Source organism: Rhea americana, unplaced genomic scaffold (assembly GCF_003343005.1).
Source record: "Rhea americana isolate MKP2758 unplaced genomic scaffold, rheAme1 scaffold_13, whole genome shotgun sequence".
NCBI lineage: Eukaryota > Metazoa > Chordata > Aves > Rheiformes > Rheidae > Rhea > Rhea americana.
This window is the reverse complement of record NW_028185372.1, coordinates 246,338-269,270: the sequence shown is the minus strand read 5'-3', so window position 1 is coordinate 269,270 and position 22,933 is coordinate 246,338. Positions and strand designations below refer to the sequence as shown.

Below are 22,933 nucleotides of genomic sequence, written 5' to 3'. Positions count from 1 at the left end.
TTTCTATCTGCAAGCATATTTAATCTCTGAAATAGCCTGAATGGTGGTGGGGTGTCTGCAGCCCTGAGGTTTCTCTAAGTACAAGCTAGATGAACATCTAATAGGAACAGCTCACATATAGCTAATCCTGCTTGTAGTGGGAGATAGTCCCTCCCAGCACTGTTTTCTATGACTTTATTAGAACAGATTTACTCATGGAAGCGCAGAGAGGTTGCAGCTCCCTTGACCTCTACTATGAATAGGCTGAACGTGGCACAGGCCAACCCAGCACCTGCGTGGGTGCACTAGCTAAGAAGCAGGCGTCTTTGCCTCAGAGGTGGGCATACTAGCATGCCTTCCAGATGCCTGTGCCCCCTCTGTGTAGTCTTTCCAGGCTTCAGTCACTTGGGTGCAAAGAGGYGCTGCCAGCAGTGCACTGAGGATTCATGCCCTGCTCCATACAAATGCTCAAATTCTACTGCGTAAGGGCTATTATTTTAAATAGGCTGATTTTGTTTCAGTGGACAAAACAAAAAATTGTATTCATGCCCAGAAAAAAATACCACAAATCCTTTATATTTGTGAATATTTACTAGTGCCAAATGTAGCAGGAGCTTAAAGACAAAGTGTCACGTAAAAAGTCCAAGCTAGCCCCCATGTGGTCTATGTTTGAAAGCGTTGGCCCTGTTTTTGTTCCATGCTTGTGCAATGCTTTGTACCCTGGTTCCTGTGAGAGGTTCTGACACTGYGGTCATGGTATTGAGGACAGATTTCAAGAGTTAAAATCAATACAGCTGCAAAATAAAAAGGAAATAAAAGATGTGTGTTATTCGAAACGTAGTAAGCGCAAGGGAGGGAATGCTTGGTGCCATTACAATGGTATTTTTTGGTCTAAAGGACTTTGATGTGACATACTGGCACCACAGTAGCTTGTTAAGTTGTATTTGGCAGTTTTCTGTGCCCTGGCACACCGTCACTTTTACCACCAGAGCTACAGATGTGCTCTATATAACTCACACAGCAAATGTGGTTTCACTTGCTTTACCATCTATTAGTTCATTTTAATTGTTTGGAAAATTCTTTGTTCCCAGAGATGTCTGCTACTTGTTAGTGTGAGTCAATAATGAGTTTGAGTTTTAATTATTTAATACTGTGTATATGCAAATACATTGCATTGTTGGGAATTCAGTTGAAACACTTGAATTGGTCTTTAGAACAGGAATAGGCTATTTCTGCCGTGGCCTTCCAGTACCCCATATTGGAAGGTCATGTGCAGCAGTAGCAAACAGAGTGAATTACTGTGTAAAAGGTGACATTCCTCTGACACAGCCATAGAAATTACTGCTCATTCTGGTGTAAAATCTGAACTTCAGAGTGCTATGCTTGAGGTGSTTTTGACACTGGACACTACTGTATTTCCTTTCTCCTCCCTGCAAGTGTTCCCTGAGGTGCTGCAAGGCCCTGAGCAAGGTGCCCATACTGCCTTTCCATGCATCACTGGTGCTTYCCACAGAACTTGCTTGGGTCAGTTGCTCTGTGCTGCTTGCCCACAGTGTGTGGCCAGAGTTGAGTTTCTAAGGGATGGGAAAGTGGTGCTGTCGGCCCACCAGGACCAGCACCCAGCCAGCCCCTGGCAGCTGGGAAGGGGAGACYTTCCAGCCACGCAAAAGCTTTACGCGCATTTGGAGGTATCCACTGCGTGGGAACGTGCCTCCTGCAAAAGCACGCCTCATCTCCGTACTAGGCTCCGCTTTGCTAACGGCAAGGTCAAAATAAACCACACGAGTCCTTCACGCCAGCTCAACCCTGTGGTCCCAGACTGTTTCACTCTGGGGTTGTTCTCTGGACTTCAGCTCTGTTGCTATAGTGAAATCAGAAACAGATTCACCCTCCTGGTTTTGAGCTGAGACTTCAGAGCATMTTTTGTGATTCCACTGACAAGCTTGGCCAGTGACTTATCATATCCCAGTCTTCACATTGCTAATATTAAGAGTCGGGGGGGGGGGGGTTGTAACAGTGTGTTCTTTGCTAGAAGGGTTATAGCTGGTTTTGAACAATTACTGTGTGATTTTATTTAACCTTCCCTTATGAGATACTTTCTGCTTGAATTTGGCAGTTATTCTCACAGTATTTCCCAGTGTTTTGCATAGGAAATGTTGCTATCAGCATATAAATATTTGGGGAGGAAAACAGCAGATAACTTCTATGTAACAATATTTCTGTGAAAAGAATTCCTAAAATCTGCAAACTGAGAAAGTGTTCCTTTCTTAAAGTCCAACTTTATTGTAAGGCTGTAATGAGCAATTGCAGTTTTGCCATAATACTTTGCTTATGTTTTCATGAATGTTTTCTAGGTTTCTTCAATCCTCAGAAATAATGTAACAAGAGTTTATTAATTAGCAAAGACARAAGTGAAATGTTTGCTATCCAAGTGTCACCCAGCTACTGCTATTGGTATTTTCYTAACCGTATCTTTCTCTCTCTAGATTATGATGTCTGTGCGGAAGCTCCTTGCGAACAGCAGTGCACAGATAACTTTGGACGTGTCCTATGCACCTGCTATCCTGGGTACCGCTATGATCGTGAGAGGCACAGAAATAGAGAGAAGCCTTATTGCTTGGGTGGGTAGAAGTGCATGTTAAGTTTATCTGTAGTTAATGATGTATCTTGCTTCTTCAGGTCTCTTAGCAGTGAGTTTAGATCCGAAGCCTTATTTTCTTTACTGCTGCAGAGTAAATATAGTGTTTAAAACAGGCCATATGTACCAAAACACTTTCAAGTGTCTGGGCTGATGTAATTTTTCCCTTTATTAATTCCCCCTGCAGATTTTGGTCAGTTTTCTGGTTTTTGGCCCAAGAACACAGGCACAGTTCTAGCTGTAACCCTCAGAGCAGTATAGGCATGCCTAATTCTGAGACCAGCCCTTGGGTTTTGATTCACATGACAAGTATCTAGGTCAGGGTTGGTCTTTTACAAGCGGTCTTTCTGTGGCCAGTGCCACCCAGTTCAATAGTCCTACCCTGCAGTCCTTGCTATTCCAGTGAGCCAAGGTTTGCGGAGTCAAGCTTTGCTTGTGCACTCTCTGATGSGAAGAAACAGCCAAGTGATTTTCATCTATAAAAAGCCAGGAGTGTTAATAATAATGCAGTTACTATTAACTGCAGAGCTTTGGTTTGAGGCATCAGTAGTTGTTCATTTATTCAAAGTCAAAATCTCCCGATCATTTAAAGAAAGTCTTTTGTTATATTTGAGGTCTGAACTCCCTGTCTTTAGGACATTTTCAACACTTTTTCCTCTTCAGATATCGATGAGTGTGCCACGAGCAATGGGACACTCTGCTCTCAGATCTGTGTCAACACTGCAGGCAGCTACAGATGTGAGTGTCATGAAGGCTATACCCGGGAAGATGATGGGAAGACATGCACCAAAGGAGATAAAGGTATACAATAATGGGTGTTAAAATTCCTGGGCCAAACAGTCTTCTAAGAATTTAATCTCTTGTAGAGGAAACTCATGGAAATGTGATGCAGCCAATGCCAAAGTTGATAGGAGCTTTGTGAACTCCAGATATTTAAAAGGAAACACACTCTCCAGATGGTGTGATACACTTCTCTAGTCTCATATCAGCAGCATTCCAGGAAGCAGCCCAAGCTGGTAGGAAATGTGGCCTTAGCTTCTCAGTGACTATCTCAGGGGCCTCCAGGGGYTTGGGGTGTTTGCTCTGAAAAGAGGTGAGAGGTGTGGTGCTCTGAGTACCAAAAGTGCCGGGGAGATGAGCTGCTGATGGTGCCGTCCTGTCGTGCCAGGAGAAGAGCCATTGTGTCCCAGCCTGCAGCAGCCTCTGAGATGTTAGTGTTGTGGAAAGCCCAGAACTGAACTGTTTCCCACTCCACAATTGGACCTGGGATGTCCTGAAACAGGGATGTAGCCATTGCTTCAGGAAGCCCAGATTGCTCAGAGGCCAAATTGCCTCCAAGTCTCTGGACATCTGAGTATGGATTGTAGAGCAATCTTACAGCTTGTTCTCCTGGTCCTTGTTCATCAGCTACACACACAAGGCAGTAAATCACTAGTCACAGCTACAAAGAGAGGGCACCAATATTCTGAAGGATGCAGAAAGCTTCTTCCCCCTGGAGAGGGAGAGGTGGCTTAAAAGTGACACTTGCCTTTGTAACTAAAGTTAGACCATTTTTCTGGGATCATATAATGCTCCTGGTCATATTTTGCTCTTGTACCAACCTGGACTATARCTAGTTCAGAGCATAAAACTCAGCTTCAGACTCGCAAGAAGATTTTCCGAAATCTGACCCTTATAAGCCTTCACTAAGTTCACAGGTTAGTTGATTTGATTTGTATTTACCTGCCTTCAAGTGAGATTAGCGAATGGCCCTAGGTTGGCTGGTTAGTAGCTTTGAGCATTCAGGCACGCAGAAGAGATGAGCCTGGGAATTCCAGTGTCTTTTTAAGCATTATTTAAATCAATAGCTGACTTAAGCTGAATAACATTTGAATTCTGCTGACCTCCAGTAAGTTGAGTGTCTCATGACTGTGGTCGGATTTTTTTTGTTGTTATTATGAAAGTACTATGTGATGAAATGGGAGAGAGTAAGGGATTGTTCCTGCTTTACACTGTTGGTTTCAACTTGTGTGTGTTGTGTATAAAAGGTTTTTAAGGTTTTGACCTCATCCCAGTTATTAAATTGCAGTATTTAGACCACTTCAGATTAAATACTGTRTGGCATTTTAAACAAAGAAGGGAGGAAGGAAACAACCCATGCTCTGGGAAAGAAAAAACTATTTTGATGACTGATATCTTACCTCTAGGTTCATCCATTAATGACTGAACACATGTATCCCTGGGTGCTCCAAATCCCACTGGATGGCAAGAGCAATTTATAATTTTGCTTTTCCTCTGGRAATATGTAGCTGGAGACACCCTATTAACCTTAATCGTTCCTTGTAGTTTTCAAATGTTTGTTTTCCTTRTAAGTGTTTGAGAGTCATTAAGGAAAAAGGTACAATGTAAATAATCCCCTTGCAAGTAGTTTTTTTCAGTTAACATTTTCTCTTGCTAGTTCAAATTTCCTGATAGAGTAATGTCCAAAGCATTCAGGATATCTGATCATACARGATACTCAAGGCTTTGAAAATAAGCTTCTAATATTAGCAAAACAGCAATTTTTATTCTGAACGTACATGGCACGTAATGTCAGTTATAGTAATTAATATGTAATTAAGTACCCACAATTTCTCAAARATTTCCCCAATAAGCAGTGTAAAGCAGATAAAGATACTTTCTTTCTTTTACTCCATTATACTCCAAGATACTATTACTAACTTTGCCCGACCTCTGATGTAAGTGAAAGGGAAATCAGCTATTGCACAGCTCGTGCCTGTAATTACCAGTCAGCATGAAGAAAATTGAGATTTTCAAGAGCCCAAATGAACTGGCTATAACGACACACCACCTCGTGGTCAGCCCAGGCCCTGCACCGTTACGGAGAGCACCGCTTCTAAGCTGGAGTTACCTTGTAGTAAACAGTAGACAATTCCCYTTTAATGGTAGCTGGAACACTTAAATATTATTCTAAGTTTAATAGGAGAGACCGTGAGATTCATGTAGGGCCTCTTTCTCCAGCTTTAACCATGTTGCACATTTCATGGAGAATTATTAGTCATGCATTCAATGTACCGTGCCTGGAGATGACAGTCTGGATGCTTTTTGGCTCTGAACTGTGATAAGCGGCTTGGTGGAGTGTTTGAAGTTTGCTCGCGGGGCACAAGAATAGGGAGCGTTTTGCCGTATGCACAGTCATGTTGTGTTTGATGGAGACAATAGTTACCCGCTCGTAAGTAGGCAAATTAAACCATCTTAGCAGGCTGAGCCCAGATAATACAACACAGATGAGAAACTAAACACTCTCCATGAAGAGCGCCTGCAGCACAGCTCCCCGCAGAGCTCTCCCCCACCAGGCTCTTGTTCTCGTCCAGCATGAGTGAGCCAAAAGTCATTAAGCACGTGTGAAGCAAATGCATTGCTTCTCCAAGCACTTCTCTTAGCAATAGGTGCTGTWCGCTCAGCGGTATCTCACATAGCTGAAAGAAGCTGTATAAGGACAGCAACATAACTCACAACYGAGACTTTGTGGTTTGTAAAGCCTGGTTTAAACCACCTCTGAAATAGTTTGGGTTTCTCCACTGAGGCTTGTACAATGAAAACAGGTTATATAAGTGTGTTGCTCAGTGCTTGCCAAACTTATCCTTTTAGGTGGCCTCAGTATCTGCACTGAGCGTGGGTAGCTCAGAGCCTAATTGCTTCCGCCCCCCTCTGGCCTGTCCTAGGTGGCTTCTGGCTTTATTTGTGCTCTTTCCTGGCTTTATTCATATTTTGGTCCTGACATGGGATCAGATGGGGGTAGAGGGAATGCCTGATCGATGACTCCTTTCCTGGGCAAATCATCACCTCTGTCTGGTATGAGTTAGGGGGATTCCACCCCTCTCCTGGGATGTAGCTCRTGCTCACTTGTGTGATGCTGTTGGACTGCTTCCTGAGACAAGTCAATCCAACTGGATTTGCAGGAATCTCAGTGGTGTGATATTTCCCAAACATTAGCTAACGCTCCCTTCCCCCTCTGCCACGATTGTCTCCGTGGGTTATTACAGCCATTTTATCTATAGTCGTCAGCCTGTGTACCACATCCTCCTAGAAGATAAACTGGATTTTATAATGGAAGTAGAGACCAAATTCRGAGCTTCTTAATCTGCACATAATTCCAGTGATTCTAGTGGGATTGCAAAAGGTTTCCAACAGCAGAGGATCTGGCAGTTTCTCCCTATGACTGTTGCTTTCAGCAACATTTCTTAACACARTGTGTGCATTTTGTGATGGAACTCATTTGGTAAGATATCTATTAAAAGAAATTTTGGTTTAAGACTAGTACCAAACACAAACTCTATTGGAGTTGGGGGGGGAAGCGTTTTTAAATTTTTTTTTCTMTATATATGTACCTCTGTAAATCCTATACAGGTCAAAAAAATGGAGATGTCAAAATACTCATGGTCAAGAGAAAACTTAGCTTATAGAACTATCAAGGTATCTTAATTGTACCATATGAATTCCTCTTGAAGAAAGCCCCCGCTGCATATTGCAGATGCTTTAATCTAACACTGAAATGCATGTGGGCAAAGAGGCTTTCGAAGAAGTGAAAGTCAAATTGATTCACAGCAGAAATACAGCTGTGAGGAAACCAGCAGATGACACATTCAGTTATGGTCACATGAAGGCTGAAGTGCTGCTGGAAAATGACATTGGACCACGGTTGCAGAAGCAGCAGGTGATAGGTGTGGAACCTCCCCAGACCTTTGCCTCATCTTCTCCAGTCCTCATCTCCTGATGAGCTCATCAGGMATACTGATGTCCTTAGTGCTGTGGGCTGTTCTGCCCCACTGCCCTTACAGCCCTCTCCTACCAGCTTTAGGGCAATGAAAGAAGGAAGCACGTTTGCCATAAGGCTTTCCAAGAAAAGAGAAATAAACGTGTGTCTTCTAAAAGCAAGAGTATGTGGTTTAGTGGCTGATGGAGTAATCCTATAGAAAATCAATTTGTCCTAAATCACTGGTGGCACTGGTGGTCCCTAGATGACCATTATAGGAGTGGGTGCAATGGCCCTTATTGGACTCTATAAATATGTACATTTGAAGGCAAGAACCATCTAATATCTTCAGTGCTAGGAAAAAGTTCTGTTTTCAAAATCAATACACATTTATGAAAAGATGACCCAAATAAGGACATTCAAGTGTGTGTCCACGTGAGAAGTATAAMACAATAGCTAAGTGCATTTTAGATGATCATTTTTTGTAGATTTTGAATGTTTACTGGCTTTTACCAGCAGCACCTGCAGTTTCTGCATTACATGGTATGCTCTGAGTGGGCAATGTTCAAACTTTTCCAGTAACCCTTACAGGTGAACCAGATGCTATATCCAGGTACTCAGTATGCTCTATGCTTCTCAAAAACTGTAAATAGAAGAAAAAAAGCTTACCCATTTTGCCAATAAGTTTTGCACTCTGTTTTGGAAACTACATTTCTCTTTAATAGGACATCTGTTAAAACAGTACTTGTTTGTTTGTGATACAGAATTGATTCATTGTGTATGAGACAAAAGCAATATGGGAAAAAGACAAAAATAACATTTGCAATATCTATTACAGTTTGAATCATGTCACAGATGCTTGAAAGATTTCATTCTTGCATAGTATCAATTGGTGTGACCTTTTCTCTAGTGTAGATTTAAATCCCTATCATTAATCTCAATTCCTGTCTCTGATCAGTCTGATTCCATTGCATGGAGGAATAACTAGTGATGATGAAGAGCAGTTTGCGCAAAGTGAGCGAAACGGCCACATTGTAAGGGATTTTACTGTAATTTATAGCATATGAAAATTGGCCCTTCAGGGGACTGTAAATCAGTTCAGATCTACAGGGCTAGTCCATCATAAATGCAAAGACAAAAGAATGGGTGTAAACATTTTCAGGTATTAAAAAAAAAATCTTTAGGGACTGCTAACTGGAAACAGCTGCTATAGAAATAAGCTCAGAGCTGTCCTTGCAAAATTTCTTAGCGTTACACAGCAGTTCACAGTCAAAGCACCATCAACAGCTAGACTCCTTCTTTTCACATTCTGGGGAAATGTAATAACTTTCAAGACTCTGACTACTTTTGCAATTACTTTATGAATTGCTTTCCTTTGACTCTCTAACATTCCTAATGGAAACTGCTTTCTTTCAGCTGGGCTTCCTGAGAAATCTGAAAACATTGCAAAACCAGGGACATGTTGTGCCTCTTGTAAGGAATTTCATCAAATAAAGCAGACAGTTTTACAACTGAAGCAAAAGGTATGAATGTTGATCGGACCGTTGTTTTATGACAACCAAATTTAAATTTAAGTGTTTGGAGCTGTCACTGCCATGTGGTTCTTGTGCCCATAAAGATGATGGCAACATATTTTAAAATCGTGTAGGAATGGCATTTTCTTTCTCCATGATTTTGTATTGCCTGTAAGCAGATTGATAGTTATACCAACCTCATGGTAACAGAATCTGGCAAATACCCAGTAAAATCTGAGCCTGGGTTTCTTAGCAATCTGCACTGTCCTCTGCTTTCCACTCACTCTGAATGCACAGCATTTTGCACTTTATCCAGCTTTAGTTTATGTAAGTGCAGGATATTCTGCAGATGAGGGAATGTGGGAGAGCATGATTTTGCATTAACAGGGTGCTGACAGAGGATAGCTGCGAAATAAGATGTGAGTGGCTAGATGAATACATCACTAGCAGCTACATTAATTTTGATTTTTAAAAAAAGACCAAACTCAGGCCCAACTCTTTTTGTATTCATCCTTGTGTCCTTTGAAGTAAAATATAATGTACTTTAACACTTCCCTTGGCCTCTAAGTGTATTTTCTCTTATGTGTGATCCTTTTGGATTTCTTAAGTAGGATTGAAATAACCCAGGGACCCACCCCAGGAACTGGAAAGCCAAGTGCAGAGATCCTCATGAAGTGCCTTTTTATAGTGATATCTCCTTCAGAACATTCAGGGTCACTGGAGTGGAAATGTTCTGCAGGATGCTTCTAAGTAATTCATGTTGATAGGCTGTAATCACTTCACCCAGGCTATTCATTTAATTTCACTGTGTTAAAACACAGTTCTGTATAGTCACATTTAATGGTATTCATTCAATGCGTTTTTATTAGGAAGAAAGAAATATACATCACCAAAATGAGATACATTTAAGTTTTGGTATACTTTTTATCTCAAAAATCGCAAAGTATTATGTTTTCTTTCTGAATTAAGAGGAAGACAAATGTGGAATGACAGAATTTCATGTGAGACGGAAATTCTGTTTTTCAAATTTATCCTGCTAGTAGATACCAAATGGCTTTAAAAAGAAGCCATACTCTTGAGTGTCTGTTTGTCCAGCCACAGTAAGTGAGGCTAAAAGTAGCTTGTACCGACCTCCAGGGAGGAACCGGGAATCACACTCTTGGCCAATCAGTTTGTGCAAGAATTCATGGAAACTTATGAGCTGAATTAATGGAACGTTTTTTGTGTCTAGCTTTAGGAGCCTATGCTCAAAATGCAATGTCTAAAAACTTCTGCTTGGTTACAAGCTGATACCCTCCAAACCTCTTACTGTGGGCACCTTGTGTTGTACAATAACTGTAACCACGCTAAGCACCTCGCTCTGGTCTCATAGCTAAGTCTTGTGGGGGTCTTGGGTTTTCACCAGGTATCTTCCCTGTGGGACCTGATCTATTTGGCATTCCCAGAAAGTGCCCACTGGATTGCATCTCATGGACAGAACTGCAAGAGGTGGTCCCACAACACCCCCATCATTCCCCTTGCCTCTGGCGGGGGGCGGGAGGGAGGCTTTTGCCCATGCTGAGAGGAGATCTGGGCTCACTGCTCCTCTGACCAAGGAGAAGTAAGCCCTCACGTTTCACCATCCCCTCCCTATGGTCAAGTACTTTCAAGGAGGACATCTCTCAAAATCAGTGATTGAAGCTGCTCTGTTTTGTACAGAATAATTCATTCCTGTCTGGCAGTTTATGGGAATGAGTCTTAATCTTGTGGTGAAGGCTTTCAGATTTTATGAACTTTATACAAAATTAAGTTTAGCAGAAGAGTCTGAGAGGGATCCAATCCAGAAAACCCTGTGACTGGGACTTGGGGTATGCTTCTGGAAGTGGGAGGTGTGATTTTGGGTCTCCTCAGGCAAGCAGGGGTTTGAACTCAAATCCATACTGCCTCTGGAGTGCACAAAAGCTGTTGGATTAAAGGATGGAGGTGATGGCACTAATACTTTTTGGAGGGTTGTACTATAGATTCCAGATCCAGAAAAATCCAGATCCTAGTTCTAGGATCAGAGCAGAAAGTCTCCTTGCAGGGGTTATCCAGTGGGATGGACTGTCCTTGTAATATACTAGAGGAACTTTGGGCAGAGCTAGGTTGATTTCAGATTTTTCAGGAAAAAAAGAGGGAAKAGCTGGAAAACTAAGGGAAGGATAACTGACATACTGAGGCACAGCCAGCAATTAAAAAAAATAGTAAGTTCAGCACTTGGAACTGGGGCATTCTTGGAGCCTATTGCACAGATGTGTTTAAATATCTTAATTAGAAATCCATGTCTTAATTAGAAATCCATAGCTGGCATCGCTCCTATCAAACACTGTCAGAATCACCTAGACCACAAATTTCCTAGGAACTGCCCAAAACTCCAGGTGCAGCACGCAACCTTGAATATGAAGGGTCATGTTTCTAGCACTGATTTCCTTTAAAACTTACTGTCACAAATATTTGCACACATATGGGGGGGAGAGTATTTTCCAAGCACCATTAAGATTTGGATCAAGCAAGCCAAGGTCACTCTTGACCAAGATCCTGGTTCAGCTAAAAGGTGAAACAGAAATTAAGCCAATGAATATAGCCAGTCTCCAAGAGGATTTGAGTCAACATCAAAAACACATGCTTTGGCCTCCGTGTATGTGGCAGCCGTTTGCTGGCCAGGAGATACAAAAAAAACAATGAGCTAGACCAGAGCCTGGGTATTTTGGCACTTCTGGTGTACATCTCAAGTCCAGCTGACTCAGTGGGGAAGCATGTGTAGATGCTTTCACAGCAGCTATTTTTTTTTTTAACTTACTAAGTTATTTGTTAGAACAGCTTTGCTGGCAGGAACAAGTCAATATCTTATTTAAGCAGCAGAACAGAATACACGTTTAAATCCTCTTCATGCTGAGTCTTTGCCACTAAATGCATCTTTCTACTCCAGCTTGGCCATTTGCAACATAATCTGAAGAATTATTCATGGCAGGGACTCTGTATTAAGTGACATTTATTTATCAACAGGGATACTAATAAATCCCAAAATCATGACCCCACTCCAGACAGTCTGAATACAGCCCAGGGACTGGCTGGCTGACCTTCTTGTGCTGATCCCCAGCCAATGTGGCTGTGAGAGCTCCCAGTTACTGAATTTTTCTCTTCAGCCTAGGGTATAAGGTGTTGTGAGCCATGGGGTAGCTTTTTAGCCTCAAGAGTCTGATGCTTTATCTGTGGTGCAGTGGCTGGGATGTTGTCTCTGAAAGCTGAAGAGTTACTGGTAAATTAAACAATTGTTTACTTACTTATTTATTGAAAACCAAAGGTGACAACACAAAAGACATGACTGAGAGCAGTGAGTGTGCTCGATCCCCTTTTCTCTGTGGGTAGGCTTATAGGAGTGACCACATGACCTAAGAAGCACCCTGAGGGGCTTCTGTGAAGTACTGACCTCATCCAACTACTGATTTCCAGCAGGGTTGCAGTGAATCTGCCAAATTCCTGTAAGATTACAACATGTCATTTAACTTGTATCAGGGACTGTTTTGGCATTTCCATCATCTTTTCTCTCATTTGCTTCCTTCAAAACTCTGCATGCAATCCAAGACAGCAAACAGCACTGGCTGCCCTAGAAAGTCCACTGCTTAATTGATAGCTTGTTTACTGAAAGAAGTTTGCTCTATGTATTGCAAGTACATAACATCAGGTCAGCAGGTCAAGGGATGTGATCCTCACCCTCTACTCTGCCCTGGTGAGGCCACATCTGGAACACTGTGTCTAGTTCTGGGCTCCCCTGTACAAGAGAGACATGGAGCTACTGGAGAGAGTCCAGTGTAAGGCTACTGATGATTACGGGATTGGAGCATCTCTCATGAGGAAAGGCTGCAAAAGCTGGGCCTCTTTAGCCTGGTAAAGAGAAGGCTGAGAGGGGCTCTTATCAATTCTACAAATATCTTAAGGGAGGGGGTCAAGAGGATGGGGCTGGACTCTTTTTCAGTGATGCCAAGTGATAGGACAAGAGGCAATAGGCACAAACTGAAACACAGGAAGTTCCATCCAAATATGAAAAAAATCTTCTTTCCTGTGAGTGACAGAGCACTGGAACAGGTTGCCCAGAGAGGTTGTGGAGTCTCCTTCTCTGGAGATCTTCAAAACTTGGTTGGACACGATCCTGTTTAACATGCTCGAGGTGGATCCTGCTTGAGCAGGGAGGTTGGATTAGGTGATCTCCAGAGGTCCTCTCCAACCTCAACCATTCTGTGAGTTGGTGTGACTCTGTGGTAACATTATTTTGGCTCTGCGTTACAAACATTTGATTTGCACTAGAGGCAGAGGGGTTGGACTAGATGATCTCTGAAGAGCTCTTCTAACCTCAATCATTCTGTGGATGATTCCAAATAATTACAGAAACAAATAGAAGTTTTGAGAACAGTCCAGTGCAGGGAATTTCAAATAGGTGATTAAAAGCACTATCAGATAGCAGGAGTTAGCATGTATTTTAATGCAACTCTCCCACAAAAGTGTTGCAGAGTCTATCATCAAATTATCCAGTGAACAAATTCATTCAGGGTAGCAACAAAGCTGCCCCAAGGATAGATTTGCCCTGGTGTTGCTGAAATATCTTTTCAACTTCATCTGGCAGGGCAAAATTCCCAACTCTACATGTGGCCATTCACCACGAATAATCTTCTTTCCTGGCTGTAGAACAGCCTCCTAGCTGGTCACGTCCCCTCCACTGACCCTGGGGAGACTAAAGATTTGCAGAACATCTCTAAATACATTTATTATTAAGTGTATTCAATCTGAATAAGCAGACCTGATGCTTAATGGATTATGACATTTCAAATCATATTATTCAGTTTATATTCTCATTTGCTTTTGCCTTGCAGCTGCAGATTCAGAAACCTATTTGCTTAAATAATATGGTCTGCTAAACTAATTAACTGCCCAACTGTCTCTGTGGGTCACTTAAAACACCCTGTGGAACACAGCTGTAGACTGTCACTCTCTGTAACAATGTTTTCTCATCAGATTTCTGCACAGATGTCAGTCAGAGAGATGTACAGGTGAAAGTAATGTTCCCAAGCATCTTCCCAGCGGATACTGATTACCTGCAAGAAGGTCCCATCAATGCTGGCAGAAGATGAGTGGTGAGGGAAAGAGTTTTCTTTGGGACAATGAAGTAAGACAAGAGCTTGAAGAAATCTTGTATATACTTGAAAACTTAGTCGGTTAGCTTAGCAGTTGCATAGACTTCAGTGAAGGATTATGGCTGATTAGAATTCACTGGATCAAAGTTAATTAATGGAATTAAGAGCAGGAAGTGCTCCTTTTTTATTTTTGTACATGTCACAACATTCATCCTCTGAAGAGTTAGATGGAACATTGAGCCAGAAATTTTCTGCTATATAGAAGTAGATAACAATACGTGGTCCTTGTTTACACAGGTAAATGGCCTCCACTGTCCACTGGTCTCAAAGCTGTCAAATGAGCCTAAGGAAGCTACGAAACGCTAATGCAAGCAGAAACCTATTGTATTGAATGTTTATACTATCTTCCACCTAACTCCACTGGAAATTAGGGTTCAATCTCTTCCCCAAAGTCTTTGCAATTTAAGAGGAAAATATGGTATAAAAGAGAGACATTTTGAATGAAATCAATCATTTGAAATAGATATTAAATCCAGCTCTGTATCTTTGTTGTCTTACAAAATCCATTTCAATCAAGCAAGCATTTCTAAATGAGATTAATGTGCATGAGAAATGTGTCTACAGAAAACTCCCTGAATTACATAGCTTGATGTAATATGAACTGCAGTCCTGATTGGCCCTCTAAGAGCTGTGTTGGTATATCCATGGATACCAGTAAGGATTTTATGTATTTCTGAAGTATTTAACTATTTGTCCACAAGAAAGCTTAACCAAGAATGTAATTTATCCAACTGAATGATGGAGGGCTTACAGTACTTCTTGTTTTTTGCAGATTGCTTTGCTACCAAACAATGCTGCTGATCTTAGCAAGCAAATCACTGGTGAAAAAGTGCTTGCCTCAAACGCATATATCCCTGGCCCTCCAGGGCAGCCTGGCCAACGAGGCCCTCCAGGTAAGATACAGACCAGAGAGATCTGAGTGTAAAATAGTGCCATGAATAAAAATAAGCTTCAGTTTTCCAGCATGATAGGAATTAATGTTTCATACTTTTATTATTATTATTATATTTCTATCTGTACTTAATTTAAAAAAGAAAAATTCTTTGGTCATTATGATCAGCCTCTGCCAACTGTCTATTGTTTCTTAGTCTCCATGTATTTCTTTGTATGTAAATTGTGTTTGTCATATATGTATTATATTTCCTCCTCTCTCTGGGATATCTCATATGCTTCAGCTATCATTTCCCATTTTTTTTAGCTCTGTCCTAAACATTTTCCATTTCATTTCAGAAATTCCTATAACTTCAGCTCACTATCATTAGTAAAGTAAAAAAAAAAAAAAATGCTGTTGGCTTGCAGGGGATTGTGCCACTTATTTTTTCTCATCTGTTTTTGCAAGTATTCATGATTTGATTTTATATTGTGTTCCAGATTCAAAGGAATCTGAAAAGAAAAGTAAAACTCACTCACATCATCTGCACTTTGCTTAGCTGTAGGTTGAAACAATGAGAAAAGCACAGAGTTCCTAAAGCTTTAACTTAAGCCAGACACTCTGCAACCTGAGGCCAGAGATGCTGAAAGACTTGCTAACTCTTTTGAATGCAGATCTAATTTCAGGTTAGCAATGAATCCAAGGAAAATGTTCTGGGTTTCAGGAATAATCTTAGAGAGGACTAGCTGATATTCCTTACCTGGTTTGATTTACTATCTACAGAACTGATCTCCATTTCTCCCCACTTTTGCGATCTTGCTTTGTTTTTTGAGTCTTTATCTCATTTTCTTGGAGGATGAGTATCTTCAGTCTACAGTAGATCGTAAGTGCAAGGACAATGTGGTTAGAGATTCTGCGTCAGGCTCTGAAGTGCACAGTGCATCACCTTGCAATCTGTCTAATATAGGCCTGCTTCTGCATGTCTCCCATCCGGTTTCCCCATGACCTGAGCTGTCCAAGGTACTGTAGAATGATCTTTTCTGCTTGAAAATCATCTGTGCTGATCTCTTCCACTTCTGTGCAGTTAACAAGAGTATTGCTGGGTCTTCAAGAGGAGTCGGAGAGGTTCATCCTTGAACTTGCTTCTACTCCTTCTGAAAATCCTTATTATAAATATTCTGTCCTGCTGAACCGTCTTTACTCTCTGCCTTCTGTTCTTCATGTCTTCAGTATGACGAAAAATGCCTTCCCCTCTAATTACAAAGCAACTCAACTAGTGACACCTTAATGGATTTTGTTTCATGCAAATATTGTTTCAGGTCCCTGTTTTTCTGTTTTGTTTTTTTATAGTGTTTCTCTTGATCTAAATGTGTACTCTGTCGGCTGAATGCTTCCTAAAAATAGCTTTCTCTGATGAACCAATAAAAGCTGAAAATGGTATGAAGCAAAATGGAAGAACAGAGCCCTTCTTGTCTAATACACTGGCTTCCATACTGAGCAAAAAAGAGGTGTAGTCCATGTCCAAAGAGCACTGTTTCTGTGCCACTCAAGTGTAAATGTCTAACCCAACTTTTCCACAAGTTGTCTGAAGCTGTTTACAAGAGATGTTTCCCATGAGATGTGTGCTTTTGCTCCCTTCTCCTTTGTTTGAAAATGAGGCATTTCTACTTTTCTTTTCATTTCCAGTCTGTATGCCTAACCACCTGGCAGTGGCAGTTTTGGCTTCTTCATTACACCAGGTTTAACTGTTTTGTGAAGATGTCATGTGGCCATGGTGACAGGGAGTAATATTGTCTCAAATGACTGCTGTGTTGGTTGTTACAGATTTGTGGTTTAGAGATGTTAAGGTGACCAGTCCATTAGGTGGTTCAAAAAAAGCCGTTAGTCCCCCACTGCTTGCACTGATGAAGTGTCCTGAATGCTTCATATGGCAGGTAACCTTTGCTGTTGATTGCAGGGGCTCCAGGACCAAAAGGGAGCCAAGGAGTTCCTGGGCCTCCTGGGCCTCCTGGACAGCCAGGCCCTCGGGGATCAATGGGACCTATGGGACCTTCTCCAGACATATCACATATTAAGCAGGGCAGACGGGGCCCTGTGGTAAGTATTCTCCCTTTCTATTATGCATTGCGCATTTGGGCTTAGCTCCACAATCTGTTACATACTTGTGAACCCTTTTCTTTCTTTTGCAGGGCCCACCGGGAGCCCCAGGGAGAGATGGTAGCAAGGTGAGGAGAGGTACTGTTTTTCACAATGTGGGCCCGTGTGAACATGAAGTGCAGGCTCACTAGAGCAACCCTCTATGTATCTGCCGTCATCCACTTTTACCCTCTTTCATTTCCTTTGCTAAGCCAAGAATGTCCCATTTCCCCATCCCTTCATATCTTCCTTCTGCTATTTTGTGCTTCCCATTCCTCAAGTCTTGCAAATAGCCCTGTCAGGATATCTGTCAAGCAGCCTCCTTTCCTTTCTGCACAGCTCTTCTGGCTTTTCCATGAAGATTTTGATGCCTTAGCCTATTCCATTAGACTGCTCTGTTGCAAATTTCTATCACATGTGGCTCATTCCTGTCTAGGTGAAAATCGTAAGTGCCCAACTCTGCTCTCACTGGAGTCAGTGGCATTTTCCTGTGTTCTTCCCAGTGTATTTGTTCCTACTTCGTTTTTTCTTCATGTTTTCACCCACTGTCCTCACAATCACATTGTCCCCACCAGAGCAGGCCTGCAAAATCTCAACATTGCATGTTTACTTAGCATTTTCTCAGCAGATGTAATGCATCACATAATTGTAGCAGGGTTATTTTTTTGTAATAACTTTATTGCTGCAGACACTAGTGATAATGTTGGGCCAGGTCTTAAATCCTGCTAGCAAAGAAAATACATGTAGGAAGCCAGATGTTACTTTANAAAAAAAAAAAAAAAAAAAAAAAAAAAAAAAAAAAAAGAAGACCCAAACAAACTTATTTTGTCCATGAAGATACTTCTTTATCTCCCCCGGCTTGTGAAGCATAAAGAGCAGAAGTGCCAGTACTCTGGATTTTGTGTCTGTTTCTATTCAAAGCAGCATCTGTTATCTATTTAGAGCAGATGAACATGGGCAAGTCTCACATGAAGTGGAGGCAGGCAGGCAGAGCTTGGCCAAGGCACAAGCTTTGCAGTGCCCATAAGCCTGGACACTGCAAATGGGCAGGCCAGGGGTTTCAGGTATGAAGGATACTTGGAAGTGCCTCCGAATTGCAGCCAGGAAAAAAAGAAAAGGGAGTCAAGACATCCAGCTACGAAGAGAAGCTGCCATGCAAATCCTGACTGTCATAACCACCTGCTCATTCTCCTAAAACGCACTTCAGGCCAGTGGCTCTCAATGTGAGGTCTGCAAACCTCTGCGAGCCTAGCGACTACTTTTAAGGTCTTATTTTTCTTAGCAAACAAAATTAGTGTAAGCTGATGACTCCTGGCCTGCGGACAGTAACAGTCTCTGCTGAGGCAAACTGTGCTTTTCTGTTTCCTTTAGTTACAGCAAACTAACTGAGGTGGTATTGATTACAGGGGGAGCGAGGAGCACCAGGACCAAAAGGGATACCTGTAAGTATTGCTCTTAGCAAACATTTTCACAGCAAAGTCATGTTGGCTACTAACAGCAAGCCAGCCAAAAGGGGAAAAGAAAATCCTGTTTTATGAGCACAATGAACAATGACATTTTACATGATTTTGCGTGAACAGAAAATGTTATTTCAAAGAAAATAATTTCCTGTTTTCATCAAATCTTTTTGCCTACACATCTCCCTTGCGGAGTGTCAAACTGAAGGGAGTAAGTGTGTCTCTGCCCTACAACAGTGTGGGGGACACAACCAGAAGGCAGTGGCATCAGATCCTATGCAGACTGCTAGTTCATACTGTTCACCCAACGCTGCTGCTGGTAGCCTGATTCCTGAAACCTTTCAGAAAACTGCCGCTAGTCTCTCTGGGACTTTGACCAGGTATTGGCTTTGAGCAAGTCAGCTGTTGAACGGTGGAAATTTACAATCTATTTTAAAGCAAAATTGTCTAAAATTTTCCTTCTTACAGTCTTTTCTCATTAATGGAATGGACTTTTAGCAGGGTGTGCAACCAAGTGTTCCCAATATTAAACAGTGAACTTCACCATGAAGTCAGCTAAAAAGAAATAATTTACAAGATTTATCTTTGTTCCTGTGGCGTGTTAAAATGCTGCTAGAGAAAAGATACAGTGAAGGAAGAGCTAAGCATCTTCTAGATGTAGGCTCTGTCAGCTAAAACATTTGCCTTTTTAAGACTGTTTCCTGAGCAGGTTGATGCAAGGAGAGATCTTTTATTTCAGGCAACCAATATGCAGCAATGTTTTACTGAATTACCCCTGCAAGGGTATTTATATCGATATTTTTGAAAACTGTAAGTACAGTATTACTAATGACCCTGCTTTGTGACTGCAGGGCCCACCAGGTTCATTTGACTTCTTGTTGCTGATGATGGCAGACATCAGAAATGACATTGCTGAGCTGCAAGAGAGAGTGTTTGGACACAGGACTCACTCATCAACAGAGGAGTTTCCATTACCTCAGGAATTTACAAACTATCACGACACAGTAGATTTTGGATCTGGAGAAGATTACAAACCACGGGCAGCACCCAGAGACTCCAGGATACAGAAGGCAGCCCATCCTTAGCTAGGCCTACTGAAAAAGAGCTCTTTAGAGTTGTTCAATATAAAAATGCACTGACAATGTAAAAAATATATATATATACATATATATATATGTATATTATTTCCCAGTTTTCTCTTTGCTTTTCCCCAACCATGCTGCTGTACTGTAGCTTTCTCAATTCATGGTGGCCTCCTTGCAGTAGTTCTGGATCATCAAGCCTGCACTCTGCATTGTATCTAGACTATCAGGAAAACCTTTTTGGCATATAGGGCTAGCATGATTAAGGCACGCTCTAGTCAAAGGCGCAGACAACAGCATCTCATCTACTTACATTTGATTCTGTGTCCAAACAACCCACTACCCAGACTCTAGCCACAGATGGAGGGATAGTTGAACATCATCCCTGAAAGACAGCAGTAATAAAAACCTAGGCCCAGAGTTACTTTATACATGTAAATGAATTATATCACTGACCTTAAGTTCTCATCTAGTGTTCCCAAGCTTAGGAAAGTGAAGGATGGATCCCTGTTTTACAGCAGAGGCCAGCTGTAACTGAAATGTCTCCTTCTAATACGCCTTAGCATAGCAGGAAAAGGCCCCAAAATATGGAGAAGCAATGATATAAGRGCACTGCTTTTTGACTTGGAAATTATTTGGTTTTGTGTTACTACAGAGTATTATGCAAAGATAGTCAAGAAGATGTGTCTTTCCTAAACTACCCCTAATTCTCCCTTACTTTTCTCCTGCTGCTGAGTGTGGGAGCCAGGTCCCTTCCTCAACAGATTCCTACTGGATACATCACAACGGGGATGAGCAAGAGAACAGGAAACTTATGAAGCAGGAGAAACAGCGTAAGTGAATCAAGTAGTCTTACAGGCAAGCACCAAACCAGTCCCAGCCTTGCAGAATGAGCCAGATTCTGACCTGCTGTGGGTGCCTGTTTTCTTTGGTGAAAGTCTGAGTGAAAAYGAGATCAGAAAGGCCTCATGTTTGCCAAGAGCTGCCATTGGTTTTGTTTCTCTGTTGTGTGAGAGCAATTTAAACACACTTACAGAACTAGAACAGAGTTGCAGTGTATTTAGCTTGGAGTATGAGTAGGTGCAGGTCTGCACATGGCAAAACACTTCAGCTGGTGTTTGGGTGGCTAAGGTGAGGTACTGCACACAGGGGATTCTGTATTTGTAAAAGGGGATGAAAGGGAAAGCCTTTTTTTTTTTTTTTTTTTTTTTTACACTGGAAAACTGGATGCACAAGTTAGATCATACCTCATGGATGATGTATGTTAACATTTCTTTTGGATTACCATGGCTGCTGAGGACTCTGCCACACATAGAAGATAAAGATGTAAGGAGTATATTAAGCACAAAATGTTTAAATTTCATGTTGTATCTGTGTAGCTGCTACTTCTACAGTATGTTTAGTGCTTCCATGTTACAAATGCAAAGAAAAATTTCTTATTTTGCCATGCTTTCAGGACTTGCATGTTCTAACAAAACACACATAGGGAAAAATATAAGCAGGCTCTTTCCGGATCCTTTGTACAGGTTTGGATTTCCTTCCGTGTTCTCTGTGCCAGAAGACTGTTGGTATAATCCCTGTACCACTAGTACAGGTCATGTTGGCTATCACAGCTGGCTATCTAGACTCTTAGTATCTTTTGTACAGTATTTTAAGAGTATGTGTTCATTCCTGTAATTGTTTGCCAACTCCACACTATCAGCATGCCACAAGCAAGGGCATTAACTTTAGGAGTATTAATGATCTTTTCTTCCTCTTCTCTTCACCTTTTATGTACATCCGTACTAAAAAAGCAATGACTAAATCACTGGTAGTTGGCAGCTTAAGAAAAAATGTGTGTTCTCACCCTGTGGTCTTCAGGCTTCTCTTCTGAGAGGAGCTCTCCCAGCAGCTGCAGATCCAAGTAATCTTGTGAACAAGGCAATGGGGGGAGAGATTTAGAGCGAGATTTAGGGAAAAACTTGTGACTGAAAAAGGGATACTACTCATAGTAGCAGACTGAAAGAAGCTCTAGGACAGCAGGTCTATATTTGCTTAATTTCAAGCAGGCAATTAGGTATAAATGACACASTTCATCGATATGCAATTTTAAGTACATTTGTCAAATTACGTATACATTTATTCTCTTTCASGTTACCCTTCCCATCACCTGCTGGATCAGGTTGATTTCTACTAGAGAATTAATAACTGCAGGTTTTTGAACCACCARATACTGCCCAGTAAGTTAAAAGAGTCACTTCCTACATAGCAACTAAGTTCCCCCTGACCCATACCCAAACGGAATAAGTGTCCTAAAAGAGGCACTTGTTTTAGTTCTGAGCTCTGCTTTTCCAAATATAAACACCAAATTAGAAGTTTCTGCAGTTTGATCACCAGACTTGGGAGGGTGGGGGTAGGGGGAATGCCCTGCTGTGCAGAAATATCCACAGGAAGGAAATTCTGACACTGAATCAGAAGAGTAGGAAAAAAAAACATGCCTCTAAGTGCAGAAAGATGTCCTACGGACTCCCAAACATCAACTTGGGCACATATTCAAGTGTCTTCTAAATGTGGACCTCAGTAACTTCCCTTTCTAGGGTCTGCACCATGGTTTTTTACAACCTGGAGCTGGGTTTCCAACAGGCGTGCTTCCTCCATAAAAGAGCAGAATGGAAGCGCTCCTTGGTTTTGTCCCCATGTTTTACCCTCCTCTGTCCACAGACTCTCAACAGCTGGCTGAATCCCAGCAGCAGAGATGCTATAGCAAAGRCAAGGCAAAGGGACATAGGAATTCCTCCAGCAGGGAGAGCCCCTTTGAACACAGGTGGCTGGGAAGGTTCAGCCTTCTGTCTGCGTCAAGATCTTTCTACAGACCTCTCTCATTTAAGTGCTGATTAACCACATGATAACTTTCATAATACAGATACTGTATCAAAAACTGTTTTATTAAAGTATCTTCTAGAGAAACCCACGGAAATGCTTGGAAAGAAAGGTAAAATTTTTTTCACATCTAAAGTTTTGTAAATCCAAACYAAATGAAACATTTTCAATTTTAAGCTTGGTTACTGGAGAGAGAAGGAAGCTGTTAACTTGTAAATTATTTATTTCTCTGTGGCTCCAAAAAGCATCAAAAAAACACTAAGAACCCAAAATAAGAATGTAGAAACATCTACACTCATGTCTAGTTTTGTTACTAGGCTCATGCACATGACAACTTTGTTTCATATAGTTAAATACTATATATAGCTTTATTAGAAAAAAAGATTATTTTGATGTTAAGACATCATGTTATAAGCAAAAAGATAATAAAGAGTTTGTTATTTTATTAATATTGG

At 41.4% G+C, this 22,933-nt stretch overlaps 1 protein-coding gene across 1 annotated transcript in view; it reads left to right on the top strand.

Annotated features, from left to right (window-relative positions):
- The window catches only part of CCBE1 (collagen and calcium binding EGF domains 1), a 90,842-nt gene extending 68,035 nt beyond the window's left edge, over window positions 1-22,807 (top strand). The window contains exons 3-10 of the mRNA XM_085297690.1: window positions 2,466-2,600; window positions 3,281-3,418; window positions 8,769-8,875; window positions 14,846-14,966; window positions 16,902-17,041; window positions 17,134-17,169; window positions 18,487-18,522; window positions 19,389-22,807. Coding sequence (XP_085153816.1) covers window positions 2,466-2,600; window positions 3,281-3,418; window positions 8,769-8,875; window positions 14,846-14,966; window positions 16,902-17,041; window positions 17,134-17,169; window positions 18,487-18,522; window positions 19,389-19,622 — 947 coding nt within the window. The 3' untranslated portion in view covers window positions 19,623-22,807. The remainder of the gene's footprint in view (window positions 1-2,465; window positions 2,601-3,280; window positions 3,419-8,768; window positions 8,876-14,845; window positions 14,967-16,901; window positions 17,042-17,133; window positions 17,170-18,486; window positions 18,523-19,388) is intronic.
- The last annotated feature ends 126 nt before the right edge of the window (window positions 22,808-22,933 follow it).